This window comes from Desmodus rotundus, chromosome 6 (assembly GCF_022682495.2).
Source record: "Desmodus rotundus isolate HL8 chromosome 6, HLdesRot8A.1, whole genome shotgun sequence".
Taxonomy (NCBI): domain Eukaryota; kingdom Metazoa; phylum Chordata; class Mammalia; order Chiroptera; family Phyllostomidae; genus Desmodus; species Desmodus rotundus.
In genome coordinates, this window is record NC_071392.1 from 115437398 (window position 1) to 115464003 (window position 26606).

At 49.2% G+C, this 26606-nt stretch overlaps 1 protein-coding gene and 2 pseudogenes across 2 annotated transcripts; all 3 read right to left on the reverse strand.

The window, feature by feature from the left end:
• Positions 1 to 484: 484 nt before the first annotated feature.
• On the reverse strand, positions 485 to 26507 carry TBC1D20 (TBC1 domain family member 20). Of its 2 annotated transcripts, XR_008427070.2 has the most exons (9): positions 26294 to 26507; positions 19565 to 19750; positions 17288 to 17368; positions 8073 to 8259; positions 7800 to 7901; positions 6513 to 6654; positions 5518 to 5705; positions 3610 to 5267; positions 485 to 3175 (listed from the first exon to the last, which is right to left on the reverse strand). XR_008427070.2 is itself a non-coding variant. In XM_053926249.2 (8 exons), exons 1-8 carry the CDS (start codon positions 26361 to 26363, stop codon positions 5012 to 5014), a joined length of 1212 nt encoding a protein of 403 aa, XP_053782224.1. In that variant the 5' UTR covers positions 26364 to 26507; the 3' UTR covers positions 485 to 5011. The 2 variants fall into 2 exon arrangements, 1 of the variants encoding a protein (XP_053782224.1); XM_053926249.2 differs by having other exon boundaries at positions 485 to 5267.
• Positions 13842 to 15276, reverse strand: LOC128781173 (small nuclear ribonucleoprotein E-like; annotated as a pseudogene).
• LOC123479618 (rho-related GTP-binding protein RhoN pseudogene) lies at positions 15653 to 17276 on the reverse strand (annotated as a pseudogene).
• Positions 26508 to 26606: the final 99 nt, after the last annotated feature.

The window sequence follows — 26606 nt, forward strand, 5'->3', positions numbered from 1 at the left end:
AGTGGGTGAAGGATCGAAGTTAGGCAGGTTTACCCTGGCCGGGTAGCTCAGTTGGCTAGTTGTTTTCCCAGTATGCCAAGGTCGGGGGTTTGATCCCCAGTCAGGGCACATACAGGAATCAGCCGATGCACAAATAAGTAGCACAACAAATCACGTTTCTCTCTCCCCCCTGCTCTTCCTCTCTCTGAAATCAATTACAAAAAAAAAAGAAAAAAGATAGGCTCCCAAGTGCTCTCCACCGCAGGGTCCAGGGGAGGTGCCGCCCTCACCCAAAGGGTCACCCCAGGCTGGGGCCCCAGAGCTGGAGAACCCATCACCGACAGGCCAGAGCAGACTTGAAACCACCCCCGCAGGGCTTGGGACTCAAACCACCTACCTGCAGCAGCAGGAGGCCCCCGATGCACATGAGGGCTATGATCTGTCTCCCAGAGCAGGGAAGGCCAGCGGAGGCCCACAGCTCAGAGCAGCTGCTGCTGGCGTGAACAGGAAGTGGAGGGCGGCCCCAGGGCCTGCACCAGGGCTGACGAGTGTCGTCCTCCAGGGTGCGCTGGCAGGACAGCCGCTTGCTGAAAAAGCAGGAAGCTGTGGCAGCCCCACAGCCTTGCTGGCTCACCAAGGCTCCTGGGCAGATTCCACCGTAGGTAAGTCTGGGGAGAAGACTGCTAGCCAGGGCAGGGCCCTTGTGAAGACAGGCAAAAGGCAGCAGGAGCCAGAGCAGAAAACGAAGGGGGACAGCAGGGCCGGGAAAGAAGGTAAGGTCAGGCCGAGCCTCGGGCCGCGTCCTCTCTCGGTTGGATTTGGCAAAAGCCTTTGGCCTATTCCTATGTCACCACTTAATCCCTGAATGAGCACGGGCCGGAAGTGTAGGGCTGGCTGAAGACATTTGCTGATTAATAAATGCTCAACAGAATGGAATCGAAACACTTGCATGAGCTCACAGTTTGTAAAGCACTTTCCCAAACATTTCACTAAACCGGATGGGGTGGGGCCATCTCTCTCCCCGTTACTGACAGTCTCAGAGACGCCGCCTGCAGAAGCTCGGATGGCCACGAAGTAACGCACTTGCCATGATGCCACCAGTAATTGTTCTCTCTAACCCCAGTTTGGGTCGTGGCCCGTCCTCCCCTCCCAAACCGCCCAGGGTCCCACCCCCACACAGTGCCCAGAGCTGTCCCCGACCTGAACCCTGAGTTCCCTTCTGCTGACCCTGCGCTCTCCACCTCTGCACAGACCCCAAACTCCGGTCCTCCTGGGCTTTGTGGCCCACAAAACACCCACTTTTTATTCAGCTGTTATTTTTACACTACTTTCCCCTCAGCCTTGCATATTGTGCGCTGTTCTCTGATGCCACCTCTCTAATCCTCCAGCTCCAGCTGGGAGTCCAACAATTCCATTCTCACACTGCCTGGTGTTAGCATCAGATCCCACACGCTGGGAGTCCAACAATTCCATTCTCACTGCCTGGAGTTAGCATCAGATCCCACAGGTCAAAGGGCTCAGTCCCACAGGACTGCCTCACTTCTGATGCCGGCTGCATAGGGTGTCCTGGCTACCCATGCTTCTATCTGGCCCACTTCAATTCAGGGGTTTCTGCAATTCCCCCTCAGATTCAGTAATTTGCTAGTAGGGCTCTCGGAACTCAGGAAAACACATTTCCGATTTTGCAAGGTACGGGGAAAGGGTGCAGGCCTCCCAAGCTCTCTCTGGGCGCACCCACCCAGAAGCTCTCAAAGTCTCAGTCTCCAGCCTCCCCTCACCTCCTTGAAGTACTGGGCCAAAATTTTTCTAATTACTTGGCCTTTCTGGTGACTAGCCCTACTCCGAAGCTACCTAAGGGCCCCATTGTGTCACCCCATTAGCGTGAACTCAGGTGGGATCAAAAGGGAATCATTATGAACAAGACACTCCTATCGGGAAACTCCAAGAGTTTCAGGGGAACCAGGGACAAAAAATTTCTTATACCACATAGAACTTTCCTTCAATGTCCCAGTTTTCAAAATCCTCCCCTTACTCAAACATCAACTCCTATAAAACTGCCAGTGAATCTGCCACTCAAAAAAAACTTCCTTCAATGCAACTCTGATGCAGAGCTCCCATGCAGGGTGCTGTCCTGGCCAGCCCCGTATTCTCCACGAGGCAGGTCGCAAGGCAGTGCAGGCACCGGGCCTACAGTGGCGGGACAAGGTCAGGGAGCTGTGATGCCAGCTCAGCCTTGGGCGCCCTCCCCTCTGGGCCAGGGAAACATTAAACATCCCAGACGGCATGGATTCTTGCCCCTGTGACCTGCCCATCCTTGGGGTGGAGGCAACAGGCACTTGGCACTATTCTGGGCTCCAGCTACCCAACAGCTGGGAGTGTTAAGATGTTGGAAAAGGTTGGCAAGAAAAAGCTCTCAGGAGCTCCTTTGTGGACAGAAATTCCACGTGGAGGCAGAGCGGTGGCCACACCAGGCTCTGGTCCAGTTCCAAACCCCAATGTCATCCCTCAGAAACACAGGGCCCCAGAATAGAGTGTGAGCAATAGTGAAGATCACCCCCGGCTCATGTCCTGCACCCCGTGTGCTGCTTGAGTGACCGGTGACACCTGGCAGCAGCTGGGGTGGGCAGGTCAGGTCATACTTCCTGCAGGTAAAACAGAAGCAGGGCTACAGGTATTACCCAAGCTCTCCGGGCAAGGCAAGGCTGCCCGGGAGTCCACACACACAGTCCCAGGCCAGGTGTCTGTGATCAGGTGCCACTCCGAACAAGTGGTGGGTGGAGAGAATGACAGGAGAGGAGATTAGTAACCACACGTGGCTGTGTATTTCATATAGGGCTCTGTACAAAATATTTACACATTCTTTACAGAACAGTAAACCACCTGAAGGTAGAAAGATTGTTTTCTTCTCATTGACGGGGCGAATCCTGATGTCAGCAAAGCTGTAAAACGGATGAACTAGCTCCTTCTTAGGTCGTAACAGAAGCAAATGCCACCTGCTTCTCAGGCTCCAAAGAGCTGTGGCCTCAGGACCCTGGTCGAGTGCACCTCCTTCCCTGTCCCCCACCAGCCCCTTCGGGGCTCACAGACGGGCTCCAGCGCTGCGGCAGGGCTGCCGACGGGCTGTGCGTGTGCAGCAGAGGACAGACTGGCTGAGGGAGCAGCCTGGGGATACCTGTCACGTCGTCAGCTCTGGATCCTGAAAGAATTACCTTTGTCATGACGTATCTCCGACTTCCTAGATGAACCCATCCACGTCACGCCCACCCCAGGTGGGACCCCTGCTGTACAGAACGACCCTTCACTAAGAGCTTGTCTCGTTGTAAAGTGCTGAGTGGGACTTAGTATAGGTGCCTGTCCTAACCTCCCTGGGCTTGCTGCTGCCTGGCACGCTGAATGCCCTCCACTCTGCACACGGAGGGCATGCGGGAAGGACATGGGGGTCTAGGTATGGTGGGCAGAGTGCTTCTGGCACGCTCACATTGAAACACTTGTCAAGACGGAACAGTGCCAGAGAGAGACCAGGAAAATGAAAGTACATGGCTGCTATCCAACCCCAATTCTTTAAAGAAGCAAAAGGCACTTTTTTTTCCCAAGCCAGAATGAATCTAAAACAAACCTGGCTTCACTTACAGGAAAAGCTGTCCCAGAAGGACTGAATGACCCGTCTTGTTCCCTAAGGCCTGGAGGGTCCCCAGGCGGCTTGGTAAGGTACTGGCTGTGGCAGGCCCTACCACACTCTTCAGGCTGCGGTTTGTCCCTTTCCGGGCGCTGAACATTTCCATTGACATTTCCAAGCAGGAAGGAGAGACCAGCAGTCAAGAAGATAAATCAAACCCAAAAAACGAAGCCAAGGTAGAGAGTGGGTGCCTATCTGGGAACGGACGGGTGACCGGAAGCAAACGGCAGAGGCAGACACGTGGGCACTCCGGAGTATGCGGCTGTTTACAACAGCAACTCTGGCTACAGTCAAATGTTAGCTGAGCAAAACGGAACTGCAGGGTCTTCGAAGCTCATCCTTCTGATGAGAACCAGTTTTTTCCATGAACTATTATTTTTAAAGTGAGAGTGTTACATAATTCTAAAAATAGCAATCAAAGTGTCTTTTATCTGCCCTGTGTGGCTCAGTGGTTTGAGCACCAGCCTGCAAACCAAAGGGCTGCGGGTTCGATTCCCAGTCAGGGCACATGCCTGGGTTGCAGGACAGGTCCCCAGTAGGGGGCATGCGAGAGGCTACACACATTGATGTTTCTCTCCCTTCCTTCTTCCCTTCCCCTTTCTCTAAAAATATACAAATAAAATCTTTTTAAAAAAATGTCTTCTATAAGCAACTTCATGTGGCTTATGGAATAAAATAGGCAGGAAAAAAAGGGCAGGTAAAACCAGTCTACATCTGGGCGCTAATATTCAACATTCCTTCCCATTTGACTGAAAGTGCCTGTGATTTCTAGGCTGAAAAGTGGTAGGCTTTACCTGGTAACCTAGTTCCCATCTGTCCCTTTGATTTCTGACCAGCTGATGGAGCTGCTCTTAAGAAGGGCGGATCTTGTTCCTGGGCTGACCTGCTCTGCCCCTCGCCCTCGTGCCGCTGTCCGACTTCTTTGGCAGTAGCTCCTTCCCTGCTTGTCCAGTCAAAGCAGACAGAACAGGAGGAGCTTTGAGGCGGGCATTCAGTGGCCCACCTCACCACCAGGCAGCCGAAAAGGTCCCCAGTGACTGGGCCTAGTAGGTTCCAAAGGCAGTTGGGAGCTTAAAAAAAAAAACAAACCACTTCCTCCAACACAAGAGGTGGCAGCCCACTCAGAAGCCCACTGTGAGGGAGAAGAGCTCTACGCCCAGGCAAGTGCCCAGTGTCAGACAGGCTCTGTTACTGGCCACTGAGGCAAAGGCAAACCATGGACAGGCCGGGAAGGGTGGTAGGAATAGAAAACCCTTGACAGAAACCCTTTTAATAAAGGACATTCCATCCCTCCCCATCCTTCCATGGAAGGGCAAGACCTTAGAGTAACGTCAGGGGAAGCATCTTCCCTGGCATTTAGGGGAACAGCTGCAGCTGAAACTTAGGGGCCCACTCCAGGGCACTCTTCACCACAGCCAGAGCGGCCGCGCCGAGTGCCACCGTCAGCCCCATCACCGCCAGTTTCACAAAGCGGTTGGTCCTTGGTTTGGTCAGGACGTCTTTTGTTCTCTCCTCAGTCTGCAGAAGCCCCCGAAAGCGCTGCCGCAGCACCATGTCAGGCCTCTGCTGGGCGGATGCCAGCTCAAAGTCTTTGAAGGTAGAGGCTGCCGTTCTGCAGAGGAGGAGGAGACAAAAAGAAGGAAGTAACATGAAAGAAACAGAAGGAAAGAAAAAGTAGATTAAATAGGCTGAGGGGAGGCCGTCCATTGCTCAGAAAGCCCTTCGTAAAGACCTATCAAAACTACAGCGGTGACTCTGCTCTCTGGGCACATCCCCACAGCCCTGTCCCCACAGCACCGCCTCCCATCACTCCTGCTCACTAACGAACACCCCCCACTCAACCAGTGGCCGGCCTCACTCACTTCTCCGCTTGCTGCTGGGCGGCTGCCTCCCGCGCAAGTTCAGACGGGGGAAACTGAACAAAGAGGTCTCCAGCTCTGCTGATCAGAGTCTCATAGGGCAGGTCCTGAGGGATCTGGGACAACAGGTGGTGGACCGAGGGCATGTCACAGTCGCAATCCAGGACTTCCTGCTCTCGATACAACACGATCTGTGGAGAGCAGGGCCTTGCATCAGGGGCCAGAACATACAAGGCCTTGGCCACACGCATTTCATTCTCCTCTGACGTGAATTTAAACTGGTAACAGACAGGGTTCACCCCAAATGTTTGGCAAAATCTTGTATCCACTTAGGAAGTAACAACGTACAAATCTGAGTGCTTTTCCTACTGGGCTGACCCTTCCTGCTTGAGGCGAACTTCCACCCAGTGATGTGAAAGACTGACCAACTAAATGAAGGAGACTCTTTTAGGAGGAGGAAGAGGAGAGAGATTACTGGAAGATTCCTGGAGCTCCAGCACAGAAAAAAATGGTTCAAAACAGTAGAAAGAATGGTCTTTCTCCCTTCGAAGAGCAATGAAGAGCACCTGTGAGTCCACACCTTCGCCCCCCACCCCTGATGACTCGGGCTCTCTGATAACCGGAGCACCCTCACACCCCCAAGCCGTCTCAATCTTCTATCACACCACCACACGCCTCCTTTTCCTAAACCTGAAGCTGGCAGTTGGTCCTTGCTCCAGGAGATGTCAACAGGAACATAATTCACAATGCGGGTGAGCATTTTAAAGGTTCAGAGGGATCAAGCAATAAACAGATCTATTTATCTCTGTATAACAGGCATTTCCGAAACCCCTTTTCCCACAGAACCTGTCTTTCTATGACATTCCCCATCACCGCTGCACAGAATGGCGCCTGGGCACAGCAGCCTGGGACACGCAGTCTTCTGCACCTTTCCTTGTAATCACCAGGTTTCCATTTAGGGAGAAAGATCAAGCTGCCGGCACCTGGCCTGTACCTACCACAGCTGCGAAGTAAATGGGCATCAGCGGGTGGCAGGCCAGGAAGAAGTCGTATAACCGCACGACATGCCGGAAGTCAGACAGCACGTGCCCAAACCAGGTGATGAGCCAGCTGAGGGCAAAGATGGTCCCCACCTCGGCACTAGGAACAAGGAAATCCAGACGTTAGGTTCCCTGCTGAGTCGTCCCGTCCCTTCTGGGCCTTCTTTATCCTCAGTGCTGTGAGAAGAAAACAGCTGGGAGACAGGCTTTCTGGAAAATTCAGCCACCTAGGAATTCAGCATTTTTCCCTCACAAAATACGAATCCTTAAAATGGACCTACCGTCGTGCCATTAACACCACAATAGGACCCTGGTCTCCTCATTTCACTGAGTGATTTCCTAATGGCCACAAATACCTACTACAGGAAACTGAAGGATCTGTTTACAGAAAATGATACCACGGTTTCCTTCTGAGAAAGTTGTACCTTTTTACGGGGCACAGACACATATTCTCAGGCTTGAAAACACAACTCTATTACTTTTTTAGTTAACATGCGATGAGAAGCATCTTAAGATGTAGCTATTTTTTAAAAAATATTTTATTTATTTACTTTTTAGAGAGGAGGGAAGGGAGGGAGAAAGAGAGGGAGAGAAATATTGATGTGCAAGAGAAACATCAATCAGTTGCCTCTCACACGCCACCAGCCGGAGACCTGGCCTGCAACCCACCAAGTGCCCTGACTGGGAATCGAACTGGCGACCTTTTGGTTTGCAGGCTGGCACTCAGTCCACTGAGCCACACCAGCCAGGGCAGACATAGCTGTTATCAAAAAAATTAAAAAGGCAGGCATTGGCCAAAGATACATTTCTAACTCAAATAAGAAGAAGAAAAGTGATATGAGGTTTGCAAAGAAATTATTTCTTCTTGGTGCTTGGTAAATAATACCACCCACCAAGGGCCTCGTCCTTCTTGTCTCCAGATCTGTAGGACTCTGGACTTATCCTGTGGCCATAACCTTAAAGTCCACGTTGGCACACTTACCTCGTCCATCTCTCCCCACTAGATGTAACCTCCTCAAGGGCATGGTTGTCACATGTCTTGTAGCCCCAAAAGAGCACAGCACTCAAAAGGTGCTCCACGACTCTGCACAGATCTGAGTCCCCCGGAGAGCTGGTGACTGAAAAGGGCGACTCAGAAGAGCTGAGCAGTGACCCGTATGAGATGACGATGGGCTAGGTGTGCGAGGGAGAAATGACGGCTACAGAAGGCTGCAGGCGCGTGCGCGCACACACACACGTACGTACCTCTGCATGAAGTCGTGGAGCTCTGGGTTCACCTGGTCAATGATGGGCATCAGATAGTTTAGTATGTGTTTGGTGTTGTCCATTGTCCGGTCCATGAAATCCCTAGAGGGAGACAGTTCAGTCAGCTTGGTCAGCCCCAACACTCAGTTCGGGGTGGGGGTGGTGGGTGGGGCTCAAACCATTGAAGACACTGATTAGGAAATGGGCTGAGGAGTTCCCCCCAGGGGCACCTGGGGAGTGATGCCTGCCTCTTCTGTCCCTTTGCGCTGGTACCTGAGGTGGTGGGTAGATAGTTTTTCTACCAGCGACGTTGCCAGCCTCTCTCCTACAACCAGCAGAAACGTGACCACGATGTCATGGTAGCCCTGGTAGTAATGCAGCTGGGGGTTGCGCTCCAAGATGAGGAGGATGATGTCGATCAGTTCTTCCTGGAGCCCTTCTCTCTGTTCTTCTGGCATGCCTGGGCGGGAAAAGGGATGCGCTTGAACATGGCAAGCAGCCTAGTAACGCAGAGGTTAGGAAAACAGCAATAGGTTTTCAGAGAAAGGGTTTTTAAAATTTTATTTATTTATTTTTAGAGAGAAGGGGAGGGAGGGAGAAAGAGAAGGAGAGAAGCACTGATCAGCTGCCTCTCATACATGCCCTGACTGGGAACTGAACCCACAACCCAGGCATGTGCTCTGACCAGGATTCGAACCGGTGATCTTTCGCTTTATGGGATGATGTCCAACCAACTGAGCCACACTGGTCAGGGCTCAGAGTAAGTATTTAATAAAAGAAAGTTTGCATCTTAGTGACACACACCAAGGTCCACACACAGAAAGGGATTATGTGGCATACAGAAGAGAGCCAGTGACTAGCAACCTCACAGCAGGAGAACTCAGACAGCTTCTCGGCCAAGTCACCATAGCAGCGGGGCCATGGGCAGCAGCGGGGTCACGAGCAGCAGCAGGCCACGGGCAGCAGCGGCCATGGGCAGCGTGCGCCTCCGGATGCGATGCACTGAAAGGAACTCAGCATCACGTCTGCGCTGCTCCCATCAAGAATGTATAAACCTAAGTCTAATATTGAGGAAATACCCAACATATTCAAATTGGGGGAAACTGTATAAAATAATTCGCTTGTCATGAAATACAAAGGAACTACCCCAGGTAAAGAAGCTTAGGGATGTGACGCCTGAATGGGAACTGCATGAGTTTGTGCTTCCTCTCCCTACACAGGACATTGCTGGGATAGGTGGTGGAATCTGAGTAAAATGCATAGATTAGCGATGTGCTTTAATGTTGTTACTGATTTTCTACGCGCACTGTGATTCTATGAGAGCCTTGTTTTTTAGGAAATATACTCTGAAATATTTAGGAACAAAGGGGCATAGTCTGTAATTTGTTCTCAAATAATTCAGAAAAAAATTTATGTGCATGTATATGGAGGAGAGAAAGCAAATAGAGTAAGATAGTAACATATAAGAAAATCTGGGTAAAAGGTATGTGGGGAATTCTGTCCTATTTCTGTAACTTTTCTGTAGGTATGAAATCATATAAAAATAAAAACAAATTAACTGCATGTTCCCCTCTAAACCGAGCTCAGTGTCACAGGCGACTGATCCCCTCGGTGCAAAGACGTGGGTGGAGACCAGGAGCCTGTCCTGGGCGCTCTTTCTGAGCAGGCAGCGGGCCTGCCCGTGGGCGGGGCGGCTCCTCGGACTGCCTGCTCTCAGTGTGGCAGGGCCAGATGCTGGCCATCTGAACCGCTTTAGAAGGACGACACATGGCACGGCTCCCCTGCACCATCAGCCTTTTCAGTTACAAACAGGTCCTGCGAGAGAAGCAGCTAACATAAGGGCTCAGATTAAACTGAGCAACAGGTTGAAAGTGAGAGCAAAGTTCATCTCTTGCCCATGTTTACCCTCCTCCTTCTCAAAAGGGCACACTCTAAAAGGTGAAATAACAAAAGAAAATGAAGTAAATCCAGTAGAAGGGTAGGTAAGGCCAAAAAGTAGTAATAGGAAACATTAAACCCTGCTTGGATTTTCAGAGTAAGAGAGCGGTCAGCTAAGCTCAGAGGGCCATGAAAGCAAAAACGACATTAAACCGCACGGAAAGTTCGGCCTACAGAAAGAATATCATAGACGGATATCATGTAAATAAGAGGAGTAAAGGATTCAGCGGGAAAACGGGGAAAAAAAGGGAGGCACCTGTACTAGGTGGTCTATTCCACAACAACAAAATAGGGAGACCCTGCCTCACCCACCTATGCCCCAGCCTGAACCTCTTTCAGAAGCTTCTCCTCACAGGCTGCTGGCCTCAGCCCACACTGCAGACCTGCCTACAACTTCTCAAAGGTCACAAACCCCACTTAAGCAGCCACTAGCCTCGGCGCGCCTTGTACCTCTTGCTAAGTGGCTTCCAGCCCTAGTGGCAGCGGCCTCCAAGTCCAGCACAGGCAGCTAGCAACTGCAGATCACTGTGTAGCTCCTACCAGGTGACCCCAAGCTGGGCACAGGCAGTGGCTGACCTGGGGCTGCATCAGAGCCCCACCCTAGAGGCCCCAGAGCCAATACACCCAGAGGCCAGTGGCCGGCTTCAGACTGCATCAGAGCATCACCCAATTAGCTGCACAAATGGCACACCCAACGGGGGACTCGGCAGGCACTAGAGCCCTACTGAACTGAATCCTGCTCTGTGGGGTCAGCCCCTGCACCACAACTTGTCTACTTCGGTCACAGACAGTCCTCACAACCGGTCAGCCTGGGGCTCTGTCCCACCTACTGATGTACCAACAGCAACCAAGGCTCAACGACCACAGAGGGGCACACACAACCCCCACGAGGGACACCCCTGGAGCACTTGGCTTAGCTGACTAGGGAGTTCCCACCTTGGGCCCCAAAGAACACCTACTACATATGACCACTCTCCAAGACTGGGAGACGTAGCAGATCTTACCAAATACACAAAAGCAAACACAGAGAGGCAGCCTAAATGAGGAAACAGCCCTGACCGGTATGGCTGAACTGGTTGGGCATCGTTCCAAAGTGAAAGGTCACCAGCTCAACTCCCGGCCAGAGCACGTGCCTGGGTTGCAGGCCCAGTTGTCGGTCGGGTGCATGCGAGAGGCCACCAATCAATGTTTCTCTCAAACATCAATGTATCTCTCCCTCTCCAACAATAAATGAGTAAAACCTTTAAAAAAATAGAAAAGACAGGATGAAAACACCAAAATGAAACAAAGAAACATCCTAAGTTAAAGAATAGGACAAAACTCCAGAAAAAAAATAAAGACAAACAACCGACCAGATACACAGTTCAAAACACTGGTTATAAGGATGCTCAATGAGCTTAGGGAAATCAACTCAGTGAGAACGTCAAGAAAGAGATGAAAACCACAAGAAAGAACCTGTCAGAAATGAAGAATATAATAACTGAAATGAGAACTACATTAGACGGAATCAACACCGATTAGATGAAGCAGAGAATCAAATCAGTGATTTGGAAGACAAGAGGAAAACACACAAGGAAAACAGCAAAAATTTTTTAAAAAATTTTTTAATGAGGATAGTTTAAGGGAACTCTGGGACAGCATCAGGCATAACAACATTCACATCATAGATACCAGAAAGACAATAGAAGAGCAAGGGATCAAGAACCTATTTAGAAGAAATAATGACAAAAAACTTCCCTGACCTGGTGACGAAAACAGACATGCAAGTCCAGGAAGCACAGAGAGTTCCAAACAAAATGAACCCAAACAGGCCCACACCAAGACACATCATAATCAAAATGCCAAAGATCAAAGACAAAGAAAGAATATGAAAAGTGGCAAGAGAAAAGCAGTTAGTTACCTACATGGGCACTCTCATAAGACAGCTGATTTCTCAACAGAACTTCGCAAGCCAGAAGGGACTGGCACAAAATATTCAAAGTGATGAAAAGCAAGAAGCTACAACCAAGGTTACTCTACTCCACAAGGCTATCATTCAGAATTGAGATATAAAGAGCTTCTCGGACAAGAAAAAGCTAAAGGAGTTCATCACCACCAAACCAGTATTACAAGAGATGTTAAAGGAACTTCTTTAAGAAGAGGAAGAAAAAAGACCAAAAATGTGAATAATAAAATGGCAATAACTACATACCTATCATTTATTAATAAGTATACACCTGTGTCTTTTGGTGGATTAATGTTCCAATCAAAAGACAGAGGGCCCTGGCCGGTGTGGCTCAGGTGGTTGAAGTATAAACCGAAAAGTCAAGGGTTCGGTTCCAGGTCAGGGCACATGCCCAGGTTTGGGTTCGGTTCCCAGTCAGGACTCGTAAGAGAGGCAACCCATTGATGTTTCTCTCTTATAGTGATGTTTCTCTCTCCCCTCCCTTTTTTCTAAAATCAATAAGCATGTCTTCAGATGAGGATTAAAAAAAGTGACACAGGGTGGCTGAACGGAGCAAACAAAACCCAACAAAACCCACTTGAGATATAAAGATACAGAGACTGAAAGAAAAGGGATGGAAGGAGATATTCCATGCAAATGGAAAGGACAGAAAACTGGAGTAGCAATGCTTATTTCAGACAAAACAGACTTCAGAAAAACGCTGCAACAAGAGACAACAAAGGACATTTCATACACAACAGCCAAGGCACGGAAGCAACCGAACTGCCCATCAGCAGACGGCTGGGGAAAGAACGTGTCGGACACATATGTACAGCCGAGTATTCCTTGGCCATAAAAACAATGAAACCCTACCATTTGCAACAACATGGATTATGCTGTAGAGGGTGATATATTTAGTAAAATAAGTCAAATACAGAAAGACAAATACTATATGATTTCACTTACATGTGGAATTCAAAAAACAAAATAAATGAACAATCGAAACAGAAGCAAACTCCTAGATACGAGAACGAGCTGATGGTTGCCAGATAGAAGAGTACCGTATTTTTCAGACTATAAAATGCACTGGACCATAAATCCTACCTAGGTTTTAGAGGAGGAAAATAGGAAAAAAAACCCCACTCCACCACTGCCCCCAACCCCCAGGGAGCCAGGTAAGCTACATTCGGACTGTAAGACACACCCCCACCCCCACCCCCAAATTTGGGGGAGGGAGTGCGTCTTATAGTCCGAAAAATACGGCATTCGGGGGCTGAGTGAAAAGGTGAAGGGATTAGGAAGTACAAAGCGGTAGTTACCAAACAGTCACAGGGAGGTAAAGCACAGTGTGGGAAACAATACAGCCAGCAACACTGTAGTAACTACGTATGTTGCCAGGTGGCACTAGACTCTTCGAGAAATCACTTCCTATATAAATGTCTAACGCCTATGCTGTACACCTGAAACTAATATAATATTGAGTATCGACTATAATTGAAAAAGACATTAAAAAAAATAACAGCAAAAAATGAACATCACTATAGATTTCTTCTTTCGTTGTTAATAAAACAATCCCATGGCATTTCTTGTCACCTGGTGATAACATAAGGGTAATCAACACCATACAAATACATGTTTAAGAACTATACTCCCGGACTTCCCGGAAGTCTATTTCCTTTGCCAGATCGGGGAAGTTCTCCATTATTTGTTCAAATAAGTTTTCAATTTTGTTGAAGAGGCTCATCATCACCAAGCCCTTATTATATGAAATGTTAAAGGGAGTTACCTAAGAAAAAGATCAAAAATAGGAACAGTAAAAATGACAGCAAACTCACAGTTATTAACGACCACACATAAAACAAAAACGAGAGCAAACTAGGCAAACAACTAGAACATGAGGGTTGTCAATAAGGGAGTGGGAGGGGGAGAGGGGGGTAAAGGTACAGAGAATAAGTAGCATAGATGATAGGTGGAAAATAGACAGGGGGAGGGTAAAAATAGTGTAGGAAATGTAGAAGCCAAAGAACTTATAAGTATGACCCATGGACATGAACTATGGGGGGGGGAATGTGGGAGGGAGGGGGTTGGGCAGGATGGAGTGGAGTGGGGGGGGAAATGGGACAACTGTAATAGCATAATCAATAAATATATTAAAAAAAAAAAAAAAAAAAAGAACTATACTCCCAACAAAGAACACCTAAAAAACACACCGTGTTGCTTCTCAACAATTTCTCACTGCACCAGGCATTTCTAGTGGGAGACACTCGGGAGCAGAGCACTATTATCTGCTTTTAGGACGTTCTGACCTGGTTGTTTCGTTGACTATTTTAGACTGAATCTCTTCTGCCTCATCTAAGACGAGGCTCACGCACTCACCAAAACCAGTGACGCAGCCCTCTAGCCGCCTATTCACTTGCTCAGAAAGCCACGCCTGAATCCGAGATCTATTTTGCAAGGATCTGAGGACAAGGTTGGTGGGCTGCACCATCTCCTTCTGCACCTTTCGGCCCTGGCCTCGGTACGCCACGGTGGGGGCTGACAAAGGCCACACTAAGCCATGTGCCACCTCAAAAAGCTACTTCTGGAATCTGTACATTTCTTTTTAAAAAGTTTATCTTCAACACAGGGGCCTAAATTAAAGTTATTAAAAAAAACAAACAAAAATCAAAGCAGCAGGATAGGAAAAGGGGATTGGGCCATGGGCGTATGTTTTCATTAAAACCAAGTTGGATATATACAAATATTGAATCATTATGTTGTACACCTGAAACTAATATAATGTTGTATGTCAATTATACCTCAATAAAAATAAATAAATAAATAAAAATAAAATTAAAAACCCAGATGGCAGGCCAGTGGCTATACAAAAACCACTAAACCTCTCCAGGTGACAAAGATATAAGCAGGAATAAAGGCTCTTTAAAAGACAAAATCCACCCTGGATGGTGCAGCTCAGTGGATGGAGTGCCGGCCTGCGAACCAAAGGGTCGCTGGTTCGATTTCCAGTCAGGGCACATGCCTGGGTTGCGCGCCAGGTCCCCAGGAGGGGGTGCGCTGGAGGCAACCACATGCTGATGTTTCTTTCCCTCTCTTTCTCCTTCCCTTCCCCTCTGTCTAAAAGTAAATAAATAAAATATTTTTTAAAAAAATCCAAGCCAAATCATGGGTTCGGAACAGTGAAGCAAAGGGTTTACAGCAGCGATTTTCAACCTTTTTCATCTCATGGCACACACAAAGTGATTGCTAAAATTCTGTGACACACCAAGAAATATTTTAGATTTTTTGCTGATCTGACAAAAAATAGGTATACTTTTGACTCATCCACACCAGATGGCTATTGTTGTGTTGGCTGTTTTCATTTTTTCAATTTGACAATCTAAAGGAAAAGAGGTCAGTGCCCTTGACTAAATAGTTAGGTATTGCGTGTTTAAAATTTTTCTATTCCCCATGGACAAGGGCTTCATTTGGGGACTGCTAGGGAGAGAGGGAGGAGCTAGGACTGGTGGATATATGGAGGGAATTGCTTCTCAAGTTGCTTTTTATTTTTAATTAATCAATTAATTAATTTTCAGAGAGAAGGGACGAGAAAGAGAGGGAGAGAATCATCAATGTGTGGTTGCCTCTCACACCACAACCCAGGCATGTACCCTGATTGGGAATCGAACCAGCGACCCTTTGGTTCGCAGGCCGGCACTTAATCCACTGAACCACACCAGCCAGGGCTCAACTTGCTTTTTAATTTAGTGCATGTTGTCTGGAGGTGAGGATGAGTGAGAACAGCTGTAGAAGTGAGAGAAGGGCAAAAGAGGTCATGGAACGGACACTTTCCTTAGGGAAGGACGCCAGGACCAGGATATGGGGACTTGGGCAGCGGTAGTGGGGGGGGGGGGGAGGCTTGAGGAAAGCACTCTTCCTATACTGAGACTCAACCAAGGTCATTGCTTGATACCAGCTTCCCCACCTCCTTTGCCCCCACCCTAGCTCCTGGCCCAGATATCTGCCCTACCAGCTCCCTCAACTTCCTGTGAAGAGGAAGGGGATGTACTGTATTTTTCAGACTATAAGACGCACTCCCCCCACATTTGGGAGGAAATGGGGGTGTGTCTTATAGTCCAAATGTAGCTTACCTCGACTGCTGGGCTGGGGGTGGGGGGCAGCGGTGGAGCAGGGTCACAGGAGGCAGGAGCAGGACCACATTTTTTTGCTTCAGAATTTTTTTCCTATTTTCCTCCTCTAAAACCTAGGAGCATCTTATGGTCCAGTGTGTCTTACAATCCGAAAAATACGGTAGATGTGGAGAATGGTGGCACCCTCCTCCTCCGGGTCCCCTGCCTAGGAGAACTGCTCCCTCAACCTGCCCTGAAGTCCCAGCCAGAGTCAGGAGGTCAGGAGGCCAGGAGGCCAGGAGGCCAGGGTGCAGGCAGGAAAACAGCTGTGCCCCCCACCACCCCTCCTGACACTCTGCCTTTCCCTGGCTCTGCACATGAGCCTGCAACTCTTCACTCCGTCCCTGTGTGTCTCGCCTGCGTCCCGCCTCTCTGGTCTGGCTGTCCTGCCAGCTGAGGGGATCACTGCAGTCCCCAGTGTGAGTCCGTACAGCCCACACCCACGGCCACGAACCCGGGAGGCCACTGTGGCCACATGGAAGACGTCCCCAACACCGCGCTCACAGGACCGGGAAGATCGCTCCACACAAGACATGGCCCCCACCTGCCTGGCCAGCAGCGCCCTGCTCATGTGTAACAGGGATGAGCCGCTGCTTGAACAGCTCCCTGTGTGGCCAGGTCGGCCTGCATGCCCAGTTCACAGTCAAGCAGCAGAACCTTGGCCCTGGGGTAAAACTCCTGAGCCTCTCCTTGCCACTTCTAGAGGACACTCCCGTGTTTCTGGTCGGCTAATGTCAAAGCTGATGAGCACAGTGTCTGAGTCAGGATAGGCCAGAGCCAGCACTGTCATAGTTAAGAGGAACCTGAGGTGTCCCGCGTGAGCTCAGTGCGGCGTTTGTCCTTCTCGCACCTCGCGGCGGGGACGTAACTCAAGGGGTAGGCATCCTCGGCAAACACCGCCACTGCAGCCTTGCGTAGGCTGCTCTGCCACCCCATGGTTCCTGCTTCGCGCGCCACCCCTGACTTCCCTGCACAACCCCCTCCCAGGCCTCACTGGCTGCCCACACCAGCATCTCAGGGACTGCACTGAGCCCCCACCGGGGACGCTCTGTCCCCTCTGCCCCTCCCCCAGCCCCTTAAAAATTCTTGCAGCACACCAGGTGACAATCACATCGCTGGTTTAGAGGGTCTTGTTAGTGTCTGCTTTCTAACCCATCTGCTCTTTAAAGCCAGACGGATGGCTCTAGGAATTCCTGTTCTCTTCCGTGGCTCTGAAAGCAGGGGAACAAACCTCTGCTTCCATTCACCACCTCAAGGCCAAGAGAAATCACTTTTGGCTCAGGCTCCCAGTGGGGCTCTGAGTGTGACGGAGTGACTGAGAGAATGACTCGGCGGACCGGGAGCGCATGCTGGGTTCCACTGTGTGCTGGGATGGAAACTCCGGGACTGGCGCCAACACGCGAAGGCGAGTGCAACTGGGACGGAAGCCTCCGTGTAACCAGACAGAGGGAGCCTCTCACCAGGAGGAAAGCGCCGTAACGACCGCTGGACGTCCAGGAGCACTTGCTGGTAGTCCTTGCTCATCTGTCGCAGGTTTTTCCCTATTGGAGGAGAAGGAACATGTCACTGTAGGAATGTCGGGGAAGCCAGATCAGGAGTAAAACATTCTGGTTCTATCCCAAAGCCAAGGAGGACGTACTCCTGCGTTTTCCTAAAGAGAATACGACTTGAAATACAACATTTGGAGAGGAATCCTGAGTTTAGTTCCAAACACGTTCGCTGCAAGTCCTGCCAACCAGAAGAGGAGGGGCCACAACGTCCAGGAAGGTCCCAGAGGCAGGTGGACACAGCAGCAGAGAAGTCAAGAGGCCAGGGGCCTCCTGTGGCATCACTGGGTATCTGTTCTGAATTTCCAAGTCCACGTCTGTGAAATGGCAGTATTTCCCCACAGGCCAGTGTGGCTCAGCTGCCTGGAGTATCATCTGCAAACCAAAGGGTCTCGATGCCCAGTCAGGGCACATGCCTGGGTTGTGGGTGCGATCACCGGTGGGGGGGTGTGAAAGGTAACCGATCGATGTTTCTCTCCCTCTCTCTCTCTCCTTCCCCTCTAAAATTAATGAGTTTGGCCTTGGGTGAGGATTGAAAAAAACCGGCACTATTCCCTTCCATAATATACCTCTCAGGTTACTGTAAGGATCAAAGAGGCCGGGGGCCTCCCGTGGTATCACTGAGTAACTGCTCGGAATACCGGGCCCACATCTGTACAATGGCAACATTCCCTTCCACGACAGACCTCTCAGGTCTCTGTAAGGGTCAAATAAGATCATAAGCGTGGAAGCCACAGACCACTGAAAACACTCTAACATCTGCAAAGTCTAGGGAGCAATGAGCTGTTCCGAAAGGAGTATTGAGATAAACTCACATAAAGAAAAGCTAACTTCTCTTTTTTAAAAAATGTTGATTTATTTACTTTTAGAGAGAGGGGAAGGGAGGGAGAAAGAGAGGGAGAGACACATAAATGTGTGAGAGATACACATGCCCCCAACCAGGCACCTGGCCCACAACCCAGGCATGTGCCCTGACTGGGAATCAAACCAGTGACCTTTCGGTTCCCAGGCTGGCGCTCAATCCATGAGCTACACCAGCCAGGGCCTAACCTCTCTTGACCCAGAAATTCTAAAACTAGAGTGCAAATAGGAGACAGTACTTGTGTTCAGGTGATGAGCCCAATACAGTGTGAAAGGAAGGGGGCAGTCTCTAGCTATTATATTACATATATAAATATATGTATACAAAACAAGTATAATATTTCCCTCAACCCAAGCTGAGTGCTATATAACAAGTGTACATTTCCTTCACAAACCAACATCGAAAGCTACCAGAGGAGACTGTGCAAAACATCCCCACCCAGACTGCAGCTTCCAAAGACCTGGGGGGATGGGGGGATGGTAGAAGAGCACATCATCTCAGGATTCAGAGCGTAAACATGGCAATGCCCTCTCCTTCCAACAGAAAGCTGACTGCTCTGAGGCAGCCAGGTTCAAAGACAGTAACAAGTGGTAACTCAACACCTACTCAGCTGCCCTCCGACACTGTGACCTCTCCCTGGCGGAGGCTGCTTTAGTCACCTCCAGCATCTGGCACGCAGCAGGGACACAGCCAGCATCTACCAACCAAGTGAAAGCCTCCCTGGCAGCTGGACTTCTGCCGCACGCGGCGGAAAGGCAGCAGCGTCTGTCTGTGGAGGGGATGGGGGACAGAGCACCCTGCAGAACTTGCACCCTGTCCTGCGCCGCTTCCCAGGGAACCCCTTTCACCACATGGCCCTTGCGGATGGATTAGTTAAGCAGCAGCTTTTCACAGATTATAGAATTTTAGAATTCAGACCAATCACAGTATTTCCCAATAAAAATTCTTTTATTTTTTTAAACGATATTATTTCCCCCCACGGCCTAATGTTTCTCAAAATGGAGTCCATCTACATCAGAATCAGGTGGAGAGCTTGTTAAAACGCAGGTTCCTCTAAGTGAATACAGAGTGCAACGTGCATTTTTAATAAACCCCCCTCGCTAGCCAGTGACAGCGCCCTACATAACTACCTGAAAAAGCTCACTACGCTTTCGAATGAACTTCTACTTAGTAGTTTGGCCTAACATTCAGAGGCGACCCAGTCGTATTCTCCAGTGCTTTAGATTTACTCATCTGCTCTCAGTCTGACATGAGCATAAACATCAAAGGTCCTGGACTTGTTTTTCCCTCGCCTCCTAAATAAGCTCCCCTCACAGCAGCCCCCTTACTTGAGATAGGAGGCGGGTCGCTGGCACTGACATTGAGGAGCTTGGGCCACACTTTCCGTCTGATCTCATCGGTCAGGAGCCCTCCTTCGCTAATGGCCATGCGTCTAAGGGCAGCCACGTCGGTGGGATCGCTGTTCAGAGCCTGGTATATCTCCGCCACTTTCTTTTTCCTCTTCCCGTTAAAGCCTGCAGAGACAAACAGCGGGGGTGGGGGTGCATCAGGTGCATATCCAGCATGTGTGCATTTTTTCCAGGGCTCATCTCCTAACTTGGTCTGAGGTACAGGTGGGTATATTTGAAGCCAACCTACAGATGTTTAACTAGCACATAATGTGCAAAGCAGGAAGGAAAGACATCACGTAAGTAACCAGCACGGAACTGTAATGATAACAAATGCCCGGTAAATGTAGGCATATCTAACAGTTACTGTTGATGTTTTCCTAAATGAACGCCTCTTCTTTCTTAGTATCAAGCTTTAGAGCATGTATTATCTCTCTCACATTTTTTCTTGTGGTTTAGAGAGGAAAAATGTATAATGTACGCCACCAAAATTCAATACCACATTTTTAAACAAAACCACAAGAGTTTCCAGTTGCTGGTAAAAACATCAGCCATAGAAACTTTCCAAGTCAGAACGCAAAAGGGTGCGCTCGGTCCCGAGTTGGGCAGCGAAGCGAGAGGCACGCGACGTCGCACACAGAGCGAAAGCCCCTGCTGGTCAGTGTGACCAGGAAGCGCTGTGTTAAGCATCTTACACCCTTTTGTGACCCTTTCTTATTTATACACAGGCTCTTTACTGTGTTTAAAACACGTTTGAGGAAATCAGTCGAGAATTTGTGGTTGATGTTTATCCTATTGTAATTTTTCTATTTCAAAGAAGGGAGTAACGGGTCCTTAGAGTTTTCATGCAGAATATCTAACATGAGGAACGGCAAACACAAGAAAAGTTAAACGAGGCACCATAAAAGAGACGTCACAAGGGAGCGCACTGCAACTGCCAGAAGCAGGACTGTGCAGACGCCGGGAGCTCAGGGAGTGCTGGGGGTCAGGCCGGCCTGGGAAGCTGGAAAAGGGAAAGGAGGCTTTCAAGAGGCTGGGAAGAGAGAGCGCAGAAGCAGCACTGGCAGCCAGGACACACCGGCCCTTCCACTGAACAGCAGCCAGGCCCGTTAAAAACACGTGTAGCACATACTGGGTGTGAGGCACTGGAGGCACGTATGGTGGATGACGACATTAGAAGGTAGGCTTTAGAGAAGCCGAACATCGAAAGGTGAATTAAGTTTAGGACACTAAACCTAGTGTCCTAGTCTCCTTAGGACACTAAGCAGCTTCCCTCAGTAATTTCCCATTCTGAGGCAACAGTACACAAACTGTTTCCATAACAGAACGGCCTGTTATTAACACAAATGAAAGTGGCACTAATGGTCCTGGTTACCTGCCTATGAGAGCTGTGACATGTCGGTCAGCTGGTTTGGAGTCACATGCAATTGGAGGTGCAGACAGGAAAATCATGTGGGTGACTTTTAACCTAAGTAAACCCGTTTTCCCGGCTACACTGTTTTTTCCTCGGTAACCTAGGACAGCGACCATCTCTTTCGGTTTGTGTGAGGCTCCTGGTTCACGCCTGTAGTCCTGGCATAACTGTTCATTGCAAACCCCTCCTGCAAGCTGTACTTTCAGAAATGTCCCAGCTTGGATGCGAAATTACATGGTTACTCTATCTAGAAATCATAAAAATTAAGGCCCAATTTCCACTGTCAGTGCGACACCTAACTAGTTAAACGTTTGTTTACAAGGTGCGTCAAGCTCTTGGCTTCAGTGTATCCATCTGTCTGTCCACCCATCTCTCCGTCCATCTATCCACTTGTCCATTAGTCTACCTGTTGATTTATCAATCCATCACTTAATGAACATCTACTCGTAGTAAGCACTGTACAAGGGGAAAAGGATTAATTTGAGCCCTGACTAGTGTGGCTCAGTTGGTTGGGTGTCATTCCGCAAAGTGAAAGGTCACAGGTTCAACTCCTGGTCAGGGCACATGCCTGGGTGGCAGGTTGAGTCCTGACAGGGGCACCTACAAGAGGCAACCAACTGATGTTTCCTTCCCTCTCTTTCTCCCTCCCTTTCTCTCTTTCTTAAAAAGAAAAAAAAAAATTAATGTGACTCCCTCCCAGCCTTTGAGAGGCTCACAGCAGGGATGGACACAAACAATTATTACACATGATATGTAAGAGAATCCTGAAGAAGTATGAAACTGCAGACGAAAGAATGACTGCTTCTCACGCAACCAGGAAAGGCTTCACCAAGAATACACTCTGGTACCTTCCTAAAGGAAACTGCACGTGGAAGAGCGGTTGAAGAGAGAGCATTCCAGGGAGATGAAAGAGTGTGCCAAAGACCTTGTCACAGGAGAAAAACACCATGCCCCCAAAACGCAGAGATAATTCTGTGAAGCTGAAGTGTTAGGTGAAGGGAGAGGAGAGGGGACAGAGTTGAAGGACTGCAGTGAATGTAGCTTAGGGAAGAGTCTGGGCTTCGCTCTACAGTCAAGGAAAGACGGGGAGGGATGTTACTTTGGGTCACGGGGCCCTGCTGTGGAAGAGAAGGCTGTGTGTTTTCAAAGAGCGATCGCAGACACACGGGATGCAGAGGAGACTTTATATAACAGACTGAGACAAAATAGGAGCAGGAATTGAATTAATTTCCAATAACGAATATAAAGTACCAGATAGCCTGGGATGTTTTTTCTCCGAGTTTCCTTGCATTCTCTACATATCACAAATGAAGAACACTTACATGGTAACTGAGTACTGCTTGAGGTAAGCTGGTGCTCAGAAACCCTGTTAATCCACCTGAGAGTGTGGAAAACGTTCCTCCGTTTCTTTAGACATATATCCGCCCTGCCCCTCTTTCCAAGGAAGCCATTTAGCAATCTGGGGGAAAGGAGAGCCGCGGCTTGTATCTTGGAGAAAATAACACTGCTTGCCATCAGCTGGACTTCCGTTAGGTTTTGGTAAATAATCTGTCGGAGTTTTTACTAATTCTGAACCCAAACCACAGCTCCAGTGCTCAGTTCTCTTAACACTCTGTTCTAACTCTATTTTTAATCCTGCATTTCAAAATTGACTACTATCTTCTGGTTTTCGGTGCCCTGTGGGGAATACAGTAGAATAAAAAAATGAGCTTGGCTACCGTTCCCTTGGAAACACCGGCCTATGATAAACGACATCACCTTCCCACCCTGCCCTCTCGGTGCAACCCCGAACAGGGTGCTGCACTGCCTGACAGCGGGCGGTGTCCTGAGAAGGTGCTGTAGCGCGGTTTCGCTGTGGGGCGAGCATCAGCGAGCGCACTTACACAAACCCGGGTGCTACGGCCCACCGCACCTAGACCTCGTACACCGCCTTCATATACGCGGTCCAGCACTGACCCAAACGCTGTGTGGCACACGACCACAGATTGGTAGACTCTTTGGTCTTCATCTAAAGCTTCTGGTACTTCCCAGAGTAGGATGCTGCTGGAATGTGAACTTCAGCTGCTGTCTGTTCGGGCCCCAATATCCCCTTCATCAATCCCACTTTCGATTAAGTGTTAATGGCCGAGGAGGAAGGCGCTCTTAAGTGTGCCACCCCCCCATACAGAAATATTTATTACACCTAATATATAAGCTCTCCCTGTGACATAAAAAGGGAGGAGAAAACAGGAAACTCAAGTGAGCTAGAGACATAGAAATTAGAGTGGTAAATGACTCTGTAGAAATTACACTGCTAGTTACACAGTGAAGACGAAAATGTTAGTAAAATCTCAACTGAAACTAATTTACGCATCTCTTCTTCATCTCGGAGAAAAATCATAGAGCCATTTGTGGGATACTCAGAAAAGTACTAAAATTAATGCTTACTACCTACTTTAAGATAAATTATATAGATGGATTTGGGGTGGGACACGCACTTGCGGGCTTGAGAACGTTGTATCTGGGCTTGGAAGAAAAGCCCACATTTCATCGGGAGGTAGCACGCCCACAATCTCAGCCTCCCTAGACATTTCTTCTCCAGTTTCTTTTTGCCCCACTTATAAAAGAGATGGATCACATATCCCAAAGGTGATTCCTTCCAAATTATTTGCAGCGAGAGGTCTTGGCTATCATAATCACGGCAAAATGGTGATCCTACAGCCGGCTGCAAAAGGTAAGACACTGCTATAAATAAACCCCTGATGCCTGAAAAGCAATTCATTCAACACAGGAAAAAAAGGACACAGGCACTACTTGGCCTGCTCTCCATGAAAACAATCATCTTAATAAGGGACACTGAAGCGGTAGTCCTTAACAGTTCAGATAAAGATGACTGAGCCTGCTGACTCAAACCCTCCCCAACTCTGGCTACAGAGCCCAGGTAGAGATTTCTGCCTCTTCAGAGAAAGGTGTTATTTCTCTGCCTCCTCAGAGAAACATGTATTTCCAAAAGCACCTGGTTTGGGTAAATATACACACACACACACACACACACATATACATATATATGTATATGTGTATGTGTGTTTGTATATATGATAACGACTAAAGATGAACACTAGCTATGCTTCCTCTAAAAGTTTTTCCATATCAGCAAAATACATATTAAGGACTTGGAGTAGGTAAAAGACCTATATATGAGTACATTGTAATGGACCCTTATGTGAGAGTATAAAACTCCATACTTATTATTTGGGTTAAGCTTCATATCAAGAAAGCTTTGCAGTCTTTAAATACAAGTCAAACTCAAACTAAGCAGTGCTAGCCTTAATCTAAACAATGAGAGAGGCCGTCAGAGAGAGAGGTGGGGGGGACGGGGATAGCCCCTCAGACACCACCCTATCCCACCCCTTGAACTCCAGATGTTGATTTTTAAAATTAACTTAAAGTTTTAGGCTTGAGCCCTGGCCAGGTGGCTCAGTTGGTTGGAGTGTGGTTCCATACACCAAAAGATCACGGGTTCAATTTCCGGTCAGGGCACATGCCTAGGTTGCAGGTTCGACCCCCGGTCGGAGCACATAGGAGAGGCAATCAACCAATGTTCCTCTCTCACAACGATGATTCTCTCTCTGCCTCCCTTTCTCTCTCTCTAACATCAATAAACATATCCTCGAGTAAAGATTAAAAAAAAATTTTTTATGCTTGAACTTAATATCTGTACCAGAGAAAGACAGTAGGAGAGTACAGCCTTACCTTTTTCTGAGTAAGGTCCCCATTAAAAACAAAGTAAGACAAAGTAGCTTCTGTTTTTGAAGGTCCTATTTAGTTTCAACTAACTGTACCAGAGTTAGTACGGATTCGTTACTTGAAACATACCCACAAGCACGTATTAAGAACGACAGCTTTACCCTAACAATGCAGAAAAATATTCTAGAGAGTAAACCAATCCGATCGCGAGCTCTACACAGGAGAGCTTCTAGTGTTAGTAACTGTAAATTCTCCAAAAATACTCTGATTTCTAAGTTCCTCCTATTCATCCAGAGAAGTACAATCAAGGAAACCAGGACGTCAAGTCGGCACAGCTGTGCCACCCCAGGTCACAAGACTCGCACCACTGGGGCACTGACTCTTAGGAGGCCGTGAAGAAAGAGGTCACCAACAAAGGGCCACAAAGCCAAAGGGCCAGGAGAAGTAGTGTGATGAGTGAGCTCCACTTCCACCCAGGACTAGAACAGGGGAAGGGGGGGGGGGATAACAGAAAATGAGCCCAGAGAAACAGATCCGGAGATCAGGTGCGGCATCAACAAATGTGGGCTGAATAGGACGACAGGTGCTGCAACGCTATGGATACCACCGACTAGAGGATGGAAGAGTGGGAGAGCTGCTTCAGTCTTCTCAGGGGGAACGGAGATTGCTTTACTTGGTACAGGGTAAACATTAATAATTTTAACTGTCATGTCTTATACGTGAAACATCTGTGAACACAGCACACAACAAAACCATGATTTCGTAGAAATAATTGTATGAAACAATCATTAAACGGTATAAAAATACAACATCGCTTTTTACACAATTAAATAACATTACAATAGGGGGAAGAGGGTTGAGACATGAAGTGGATTGGTGTCTGCCAGGAGCTGTGGAGACTGGGGAGTGCGGAGAGACGGGCTTTCTTCTTGGAATATTACTGTTCTGAAACTAGACAGGGCTGATGATTGCACAGCCCTGTGAAAGTACTAAGAACCATTGAACCGTACGCTTTTAAAGGGCTGGGTTTTATGGTAACTAATAAAATAAGTAGGGGGTCACGCACATCACGCAAATCAAGCCGGCGACAGATGAATGAAGTTTGGGAACCTGCCTTACAACTCGGGAGGCGGCACCAGGAGTCTGCGGACGTGGCCGGACAGTCTCGGGACGGAGGTGAAGCTTGGCGTCAGTTCTCAGAGACCAAATTCTCCCTTTCAGACGCGACGAGGAAGGGCGCAGCGTCGCCTCCCCTACCTTCCCACTGGGGACGTGGTTCTGCCACCACGGTTTCTCTGGTCTCATCAGCGTCCGCGGATCCCCCGCTTCTAGGCTCTGGTTCTCTTCAGCCTGCTCGTCTCCCGCCCTCCTGACCCCCGCCCGCGGCCCTGGGCGCACCCCACGCGGCCAGTCGGGAGCCCCTAGCGCCGGGGCCCGCTCCCCCGACAGCTGTCCCCAGCCCAGGGTGGCCCCTGTCGCTCAGGCCGCCCTCGCAGGCCACTCCTCGACGCCCCGGCCGGATCCCATACCTGCCGTCTCCGCGCCGGTGTCCGGGAGACTGGAGGTGGGGCTGTCGCCCTGCGCACTCCGGGAGGTCATGTCCCGGGGGCCCGGGCCCGGGCCCGAGCCCCGGCTGGTGGTGAAGCCGAGAGGAGACGCGGCCGCGGGCGGGTCAGCCAGAGCCCGCACCGCCCCGCAGGATCGGCTCAGCTGCCAGCGGCGCGCAGGCGCGTAGGCATCTTCGCCACGCCGGCACGTGACCGCTCGCTACGCCGGAGCAGGCGGGGCTCTCTAAACCGGAGCCGGGGAACCGGGAAAGAAATATGAGTAGGGAGGGAGGAA

Bases quoted from the DNA above. Each gene is read 5' to 3' on its own strand.
- TBC1D20 (XM_053926249.2), bottom strand. From the start codon at position 26,363: ATGACCTCCCGGAGTGCGCAGGGCGACAGCCCCACCTCCAGTCTCCCG. The intron at 19,751-26,293 runs GTATGGGATCCG...TTGTCTCTGCAG, and splicing joins CACCGGCGCGGAGACGGCAG to GCTTTAACGGGAAGAGGAAA. The intron at 7,902-8,072 runs GTACCAGCGCAA...GTCTCCCTCTAG, and splicing joins CTATCTACCCACCACCTCAG to GGATTTCATGGACCGGACAA.